Raw genomic sequence first — 9,524 nt, forward strand, 5'->3', positions numbered from 1 at the left:
GATAATTCATGTGAATTTAGTCTGTCTGTATGTCTATTTGTTTGTGTCTATCCAGGCACAGGTGGTGTGGCCTTGGGAATGTACAACACAGATAAGTCCATCAGGGATTTTGCTAATAGCTCTTTCCAGATTGCTCTGTCCAAAGGCTGGCCTCTATACCTCAGCACCAAGAACACCATCCTGAAGAAGTACGATGGACGCTTCAAAGACATCTTTCAGGAGATCTATGAGAAGTAAGGACAGCACATGCACAAGCAGCTTATGCAAACATCCTTGTAGCAGACATGGGCCAGAACTGTGTTGTCCACCTTCTTGTGTGCTTCAGAGAGTATCGTGCTCAGTTTGAGGCCAAGGGCATCTGGTATGAGCACCGTCTCATTGATGACATGGTGGCCCAAGCCATGAAATCTGAGGGAGGCTTCATTTGGGCCTGCAAGAACTATGATGGAGATGTACAGTCTGACTCTGTGGCACAAGGTTGGTTTAAAAAGGAGGTTCAGATCAGAAGTTATGTGAAAAACCATGCAGAAACTTAAATAATAAAAGCCTAAAAAAATTGCAGTGTACTGTAGACTAATGATATTCAGATGTTAATGTAGTTTTTGGTTGTCCCTGTGTTTTAGGCTACGGCTCCCTGGGTATGATGACCAGTGTGCTTGTCTGTCCTGATGGACGTACAGTAGAGTCAGAGGCTGCCCATGGCACAGTGACTCGACATTACAGACTACACCAGCAGGGAAAGGAAACCTCCACCAATCCTATTGGTAGGCTCAGATTGTGGAAATGTGATCGTATGTGATTTTATCTCTAAGGTTGTCTCTAGGTTAGTTATCTAATGCATGCTCTTTCACTGTGTGTCTGTTTCCTACAGCCTCCATCTTTGCATGGACACGGGGCCTGCTTCACCGGGCAAAGCTTGATAACAATGCCGAGCTGCGAGTGTTCTCGGAGGCGCTGGAGGCTGTTTGCATCGAGACCATTGAGGCTGGTTTCATGACCAAAGATTTGGCTATCTGCATCAAAGGCCTTGCAAAGTTAGTCATATGCAATGTACATTCATATAAGGATATTGTGCTGTTAGATTAGTGTGTAATTAGATCTTACAATACATTCTTGATACAGTCTCAGAACTTAGAAATAATCTATTAAAAATACATAAGAGTGGGCACCAGTTTGTGGAAGCCACCACATACAGTGACCGGAAAGGACAGCTCCATTTCAAAATGTACCTGATTGGGGCATCCGTAAATTAAAGTTTAATTCACTCAGGTTTATAAATATGTTTGAGCTCTTTTCAATATAGAGCAGTTATGCTTTTTCTTTCCTATAGTGTTCTGCTAAATATAAAATATTACAATGGTGGATGTTCAAAATTGTCTTTGACACACTCCAGAAACTAAGCATGCAGAAAGAACAAAACAAAGGAAAAAAACTCTTAATGTATTAAATATTCGTTTCATATATTTTACCTCTTACTATGATTTACTTTTCCATGTCCTTTTTTCCTATGTAACATAATCATAATTATTGGGTATTAATCAACCAAGTTTTGTGTGACGGGAGATGTGACCGCTCCCAACCTCTTAAGTATTGTTTGGCATTTCAAAAATGAGCTTGTTGAATAATTGCAGTGAATTTTTACTAATAGTACAAAAAGATGCAGACATATGCTTACGTTTATAGAGCCCAACTGTGGCAGAGCGTATGCTCACATAAGCCTTTACAGCAGCTCAGTATGTCTGTAATAATAAAAAAAAATTTCAACACCATTCCTCGTCTTGGAAACAGCAACCACGCATTTATTCATATGAGAAATGGGCCTTAGATTTGATGGCATAAAGGAGCACTAAGTTGTTGCAGTCGAAACTTATTTTGACTACAGTGAACTTGACTTAACAGAGCTTCATAAATGCAGCCTGAATATTTGTCAAAATTAGTCATATTCGGTGATCTCTGAACTTTTGCAATACTTTAATGCTGACAGTCATCTGTTTTCTGACTCTGTTTGCAGTGTGAAACGTGCTGACTACTTGAACACCTTTGAGTTCCTGGACAAATTAGCAGAGAACCTGAAGATCAAGTTGGCAAGCCAGCCCAAGCTGTGATTTCATCTCCCAGCCTTCAAAGCAGTTTAACACAGACACATATGCATTCAGACACATGCTCACCCACAGAAACACCTACACAGTTACTGGAAGTTTGGGCCCCACCACCCCATGGAAAGGGAAGAGTGCACTCAGAATTCCAGGATTGACTCAAAGTCAGAGAGGGTCAGTCAAGAACAATGCCTTGTCCAGAAGAAAGCCAGAATGGGGGCTTCTAATCACAACCTTGGGTTGCTACAAGATAAAATTACGCTTGTGACAGTGACGCTGGGCCGTGACCTGATATCTCAGTTCCCTTGTTTACCCTAATTTGCACTCAGTTTCCGCTGAAGTGGATCTGTACCATGCAGGGGGACAGTATTGGTCTGAAAGAGCCTCTGGACCTTCACTGCCTTGTATACATTTTGTCATCTGTTAATTCTCTTCATCTCTTTCACCTTGTAATTTTTTAACAATACTTCAGGCAAGAGTTTATGAAAATAGTGCCAGAAAAAACAGAGCAACGTCAGCCTGTTATGTAACTAATGAAAATCTCTCTGCACTGCAGGAGAGTGACAATGCATTCAGTGAAGGTTTTTACACTAATTGTACTATAATACACAGTTTATGATTTGAAAACAAATGGTATTAAGTACAATACTTGCTTTTAATTTCAGAATTTTTAATTGTCGTTTTTAAAGAGCTAATTTATTTTTCCTCCTTTGTTTGTGTGTACATGTTTATGTGCTCCTCAATTTAGACCCAGTATATTAGATTATTAGATCTTGCCAAAAAAAGCCACATTAAAACTACCTATAAACATTACACTTATTCATTCCTGATTTGATAACTCATAATAATTGAGTTTTTCATTATTGAGTTATGGATTTTATATTTAAAGTCTATACTGACACACAAACTGCAGATTGTATGTAGTGTGCACCAAAAGTGGCATAAACAAAAACAGAGTATACTGTAGTATCAAGTAAAGGTGGTGGTCATTGACTGTTATCACAAACAAATGTTCCCTTGTTTGAACCTCTACAAGTAACACAGACTAGTGCAGTAAATAGCTACACATATCAACCTACAATCACAGTGTCACACACAGTTGCTGTCACTTATTGATAAGTAATCTACTGCAAGATGATTTCTGTAGCATGTATTTAGCTGCTCTGAAGTTCACAATTTTATTGAAATGCATTTCTTTACATCTTTAGAGTTGCTATTTAAATGGCAGCCCATTATATCCAGTTCTGCAGTGATTTGTTTGGTGGCATGTGCATACATGGAAAGCCTCAAGTCAGGCAGAACAGCAGCAGGTGCAGCAAGACCTCTTTGCACACCAGAAAAGTCAGCACGGACAATACATATCTGATTGTCAGAAATAGCAATTCAATTGAATTCAGTTTTATATCGATAGTGCCAAATCACAGCAACAGTTGTCTCAAGGTGCTTTATATTGTAAGGTAAATACCCTAATACAAAGATATGATCCCCTATCAGCAAGTTCCTTGGCAACAGTGGGAAGGAAAAAACCTCCAGCAGAACCAGGCTCAGAGAGGGGCGGCCAACTGCTGGGAGACAAACGAAAAGAAAGATGGCGCAAGAGATGGTATAAGGACTGTGTTATATCGCGCTTTGCTACTCTGGAAAGCACTCTCCACAACTTGCTTTATTCATTCATTCACAGGTCATTCATAGGGGACCTGCTCTACTACCTGAGATAACAGCCAAGACAGCCAAAGAATGACTAATTATTAAATCTAGAGTCATGTATAAACACATAGTGAGTGAAAAGCTGAATGATGAACAATGATCATGGGGAAGCCCCCAGCAGCCTAGACCTATTGCAGCATAACTGGATTCAGGGTCACCTGATCCAACCCTAACTGTGAGCTTTGTCAAAAAGGATTTTAAAAAAATGGTAGCGAGGATTACAGAACAACTTGCAGATGCAGGCCAGCAGCAGTATACAGGATTGTTGATAGATTACATTTTCATATATCAAATAAAAAATAACAGAGCACAACCTTGTGGCTCGGTTAGCTTTAGCAGCAAATTGTCTGATGCTGGAGAGAATTTCATCCCTACTTGATTTGAACAGTAGATGGAGCTGCTGCATAAAAAAATGTTTTCAAACTCAGCCCTAATTTTTGAACTGTGACATGCAATTACTTTATCAATGTCAACAGAAAGAGGAATGACTCCACCAATGATGCCACTAACCCTAACCCTCTCTTCCATTCAGCAGCATTATCCTCAGCACTGTGTTTCAAGGATAAACGTTTAGTTTTGATTCAACAGACTAAATGGAGAGGCTTGTTTAGTGATGGGGGAAAGGAAGCTGAAAAACAAGGATCTATCATCACTGATTGGATTTCAGTTTTTTCAGTCTGTCTGTTTCTCTGTATCAGTAAAGCATTAATGTCCAAGCTCTCCCTTGTTTTTCATATAAACAGAGACAGATTCTAATTAGTTAATTAGTGATCCAGAGTAATTGGAACCTGTAATAATAAAGAAATGATGAAACATTCTAATTTTCAAAAAAGTAATAACCATTGTGACTTCATTCCCACAACCACCTCGCTGTCTACCTCGGATTCATCATGTCCCTGTAATTGCAACAGAAGGGCTTTGGAGCTTCCCTCTAAGACTCTTTTCACTTTACCTTTTTCCATGTAAGTCTTCTCATTCTTCATATTCACAGAGGAATTTAGCCAGTGTTATTCTATCAGGTACCCTGGAAAGAATTTGGTCTATCAGTTCCTTTATTCTACCACTTCCCTTGGGCCTTGCCTATTTTTTAAAATCTTCATTCATCTTTTCACTGCATTCTCTCTGTTAAAGGATTTTCACTTATGTAACTGAATGTAAAATCACTCCCCTCCTCATTTGTGCGATCTTTTACTTTTTACAAATGCACATTTCTTGCTGACCTTAAGACCAACTCTAAAGACAGCCCCTCCCCAGAATATGACGGCTCTGCCAGAGATGCTGGCAGTACTCTGCAGTTGAAAAGTACTTTCCCCTTTCTTTCTTTTCCTCTTATTTATTTCTTTTTGTCTACTTAGTTTTTTAGTTTACACTTCTTGTGTAGTCGAGAAGTTTTTATCCGTGTTTGGAAACGAAACTCCATGTAAAACTACTGAGATGACCGCGACGCCACGCTGCCCCTTTGTCTATAGCTGGGACTAAGACAGCACAGCCATGCCGGTGTTCAGCATGAGATCCCTGCGGTGATCAAGATGAACTACCGCGGCTGCAGAGCCGGGAAAACACGAAGACTGAGGAGGAAAAGATTCCATCCTGCTCTCCCGTCTGTAGTGACTGGTAATGTCAGATCGCTGGTTAATAAGATGGAGGAGGTTGCGACGCTAACAGGGACAGAGGAAGTTTTCCGAGAATGCAGTGTTATGTGTTTCATGGAGACATGGCTGCACAAAAACATCCCGGACCAGGTGGTGGATATAAACGGATTTACGTGTGTGAGAGTGGACAGGGACCCAGGCAGCAGCGAGAAGAAGAGGGGAGGAGGACTCGCTCTCTATGTTAACAACCGCTGGTGTTCCCCGAGTCACGTTAAGGTGAGGCTGTGTGTAACAAACACATCGAACTGTTAGCAGTCGGTCTTCAACCATATTATTTACCGCATGAGTTTTCCCTCGCCATTATCGTCATTGTTTACATCGCCCCTGATGCCAACGCGGCGCAGGCGTATGACGTATGACCTCCAGCCCCTTTACAGACCTGCCGTTCAGAGGCAACCTGCAGCCACAAAAACTGTTACAACATGGACAAGGGAGTCGGAAGAGACTCTGCAGGGATGCTTTGAGTCAACTGACTGGGATGTTCTTTGTGATTCCAATCAGGACAATATTGACAATCTGACAGGCTGTGTAACAGATTATATCAACTTCTGTGTGGACACTGTGGTCCCCAAAAAAACCATTCTGTGCTTCCCCAACAATAAACCCTGGGTTACCAAAGACATCAAAGCAACCTTAAACAAGAAAAAAAAGAGCTTTCAGAAATGGTGACAGAGATCAGCTGAAACTGGTGCAGAAGGAGCTGAAAGCCAAGATTGCAGAGGGTAAAGAGTCCTACAGACGGGGGCTGGAAAACAAACTGCAGGAAAACAACACCAGGGAGATGTGGAATGGAATGCGGGCTATCACTGGCCTGAGACAAAAGAGAGGTGTTGGGATGGATGGGGACCTCGAAAGTGCTAACAACCTTAATCTGCACTTCAATAGGTTTGACTGCCCTGCGTCTCCTGTCTCCACACCCAGCTATTCCCATCTTCTCCTTTTGCCTCCCCCCTCTCCTGCCCCCTCAGACTGTCTCACCCTGTCCCTCTCAGCAGATGACATCAAAAAAGAATTGGGCAGACTCCACTCCAGCAAAGTTGCTGGCCCTGATGGTGTCAGTCCCAGGGCCCTCAGGTGCTGTGCTTCCCAGCTGTCTGGAGTTCTAAAACGGATATTCAACATGAGTCTGGAAATGCAGAGAGTCCCATCACTCTGGTTCCTGTCCTTAAAAAGATCAACCCGTCGACCCTCGGTGACTACAGGCCAGTGGCGCTGACCTCACATGTCATGAAGACGCTGGAGAGACTCATCCTGAGACATCTGCGTCTGCTCGTGGAGCCTTGACTGGACCCCCTGCAGTTTGCTTATCAACCTTGTATCGGCGTGGAGGATGCCATCATCTACCTGCTGGACCAGGCTTATTCTCACCTGGACATTGTTGGGAGCACTGTGAGGGTCATGTTCTTTGACTTCTCCAGTGCTTTTAACACAATCAGACCATCACTGCTGGGGAATAAGCTCACGGAAATGCAGGTGGATGCCCCACTGGTTGGTTGGATTACGGACTATTTAACAAGTCGACCACAGCATGTCCGACTGAAGAGCTGCCGCTCAGATAACATCCTGAGCAGCATGGGGGCGCCGCAGGGGACGGTCCTATCACCCTTCCTCTTCACTCTCTACACATCTGACTTCAGGTACAAGTCTCAGTCATGTCATCTGCAGAAATTCTCGGATGACTCTGCCATTGTGGGCTGTATCAGGGATGGACAGGAGGAGGAGTACAGGAGTGTGGTGGACAGCTTTGTCGAGTGGTGTGAGCTAAACCACCTACAACTTAACATCACAAAGACAAAGGAACTGATTATGGACTTTAGGAAGCAGGCTCCTCCTCCTAACCCTGTCACCATCAGAGGGGCTGATGTGGAGATAGTTGAGGACTACCGGTACCTGGGGGTACACTTGGACTGTAAACTGGACTGGACCAAGAACACCAATGCTATCTTCAAAAAAGGGCAGAGTCGGCTTTTCCTACTGAGGCGACTCAGGTCCTTCAATGTTGGTAGGAAAATGCTGACCATGTTCTATCACTCGGTGTTGGAGAGCGTCGTGTTCTTTGCAGCTGTGTGCTGGGGAAGTGGGGTGAAGACAGCTGATGCCAACAGGCTGAACAAACTGATTAGAAAGGCTGGTTCTGTCCTGGGTGTCAGACTTGAGAACCTGGAGGAGGTGTCCGAAAGGAGGACGCTAAAAAAGCTTGTTTCTATCATGGACAACCCCTCCCACCCCACGCACCCCCCATGATGGACCATCGGAGCAAACGCAGCAAAAGACTCATTGCCCCAAAATGCAGAACTGACCGCCACAGTAAATCCTTTGTGCCGGTGGCAATAAGACTGTATAACTCTTCCTCACTCTGTAGGTGATTTTCCTGAGACGTTTACCAATGTTATTCTGTTCCCTTCCAGACCATGCAATATTACCCAACAGTACCTTATTGAATATTTGTTTCATCCCCCCATCATACGCTGCTACTCCCTTTATTCTATTGCACAATACTATGTCACTTTCTAGAATCGCCTGCACTGATAGTTAAGTTATTTATATATAGTTATATCTATTACTTTGTTAGAGTTATCCGATACTATGTCTTGCACTATCCTACTGTATATTACTGTACACTACTATTCTTATTGTATATATTGTATATCTTATATCTTGTTCATCTGTTCCTATGTCTCTCCTGCTGCTTTGAGCATGTACATGACAAAAGAATTTTCCTCGGGATAAATAAAGTTATTCTTATTCTTATTCTCCTTACAGAGGAGGAAGCAAGGGGCAGCGAGCTGTCCCCACAATCATCACACTTCCATAAGATGCCCCTCCAACCCACAACCAAGACACTTCATATTCTCAGATGCAACATGAATATTGTAACCATTAGCTAGCCAAACAACAAAGAACCATTTACTGTCATTAGGGTTCCACACTTGCTAAATCAACTTTACCCTCTAGTTGTACTTTCCTGTTTAGAGGCAAAGTCACCCTCTACGACATAGGCAACAGAAAAAAAAGAGATATATTTTTTATTTTACCTTCTTTTCTTCAGATTCAAGATGAGTATAATTCAAATTTTTTATTTAAAAAAGTTATACTAAAGCTTGTATTCCTATGTATATTATTTTATGATTATGTCAATATAGCACAAGATTCAATTAGCTTAGCACAAAAATACAAACATCTTGCAGAGAACTCTTTTTTTATTTTTTTTCCTCTGAGTAGTTTTCAGAGCCTGTACTAATTACTTTTACTTGAGTAAAGAAGTTAAATCAGTACTTCCAGTATGTGGAGGTTTTTTTTGCCTGTCCTGCCCTGACCAGCACTGTAGCAATCAGAATTATTGTCTGAAGGCCAAGAAAAATGGCCAAAAGATTTACTTTCCCTAGCGGAGCTTTTGCTGTACTGGTACACTTAATTTTCATAGTTTATTCGCTCTTTGTTGTTATTATTTGTATTTTATTTTAGAACTTATAACTTCATTTATTGTCATTGTACAGTTTTCACTGATTCTAATTGTAAGTTGATTGTGATTCTGATTGTAAGTTATTGCAATCAGAAAGGACAGGACTCGGGAACAGGAAAGAGAAAATAAGAAGGAAAGAGAAGTTGGGAAGAAATACATGGAGAAGGAAAGAAAAATAGAGGATAAGAGGAATAGACAGAAAAGTCACTGAAAATCTGCTTCCCCACCTGCTGAGAAAAGTAACAAGCAAAAAGAAATGAGCATATTATGGAAAATACAGCTCCTCCTGGCTGTAGCTCAGGAGGTAGAGCAGGTCACCTACTGATCGGAAGCTTGGTGGTTTGATCCCTGGCTCCTCCAGTCTGCATGCCAAGTATCCTTTGGCAAGATACTAACCCCAAGTTGCTCTCCAATGCATCCAGTGTGCATGAATGTGTGTGAATGTTGTTAGAAAAGCATTCAGTTTAGAGTCAGTGCTTGGGAGAACGGGTGTGATTGGGTGAATGTGGTATGTTGTACAGTGCTTTGAGTACTCCGGGAGAGTAGAAAAGCGCTATATAAAAATTAGTCCATTTACCATTACACAGGTAACAGTAAATAATAAAT

At 41.9% G+C, this 9,524-nt stretch overlaps 1 protein-coding gene across 1 annotated transcript; it reads left to right on the forward strand.

Annotated features, from left to right (window-relative positions):
* Window positions 1-9: 9 nt before the first annotated feature.
* On the forward strand, window positions 10-2,309 carry LOC113008512 (isocitrate dehydrogenase [NADP] cytoplasmic-like; the record flags this gene model as incomplete). The annotated part of the gene is made up of 5 exons (XM_026145980.1): window positions 10-233; window positions 326-477; window positions 624-764; window positions 872-1,034; window positions 2,012-2,309. Coding segments are annotated over 5 exons (774 nt in total), but the record flags the coding sequence as incomplete, so codon positions are not given.
* Between the last annotated feature and the right edge of the window lie 7,215 nt (window positions 2,310-9,524).

The sequence above is a fragment of the Astatotilapia calliptera genome, chromosome 16 (assembly GCF_900246225.1).
Source record: "Astatotilapia calliptera chromosome 16, fAstCal1.2, whole genome shotgun sequence".
NCBI classification, from domain to species: domain Eukaryota; kingdom Metazoa; phylum Chordata; class Actinopteri; order Cichliformes; family Cichlidae; genus Astatotilapia; species Astatotilapia calliptera.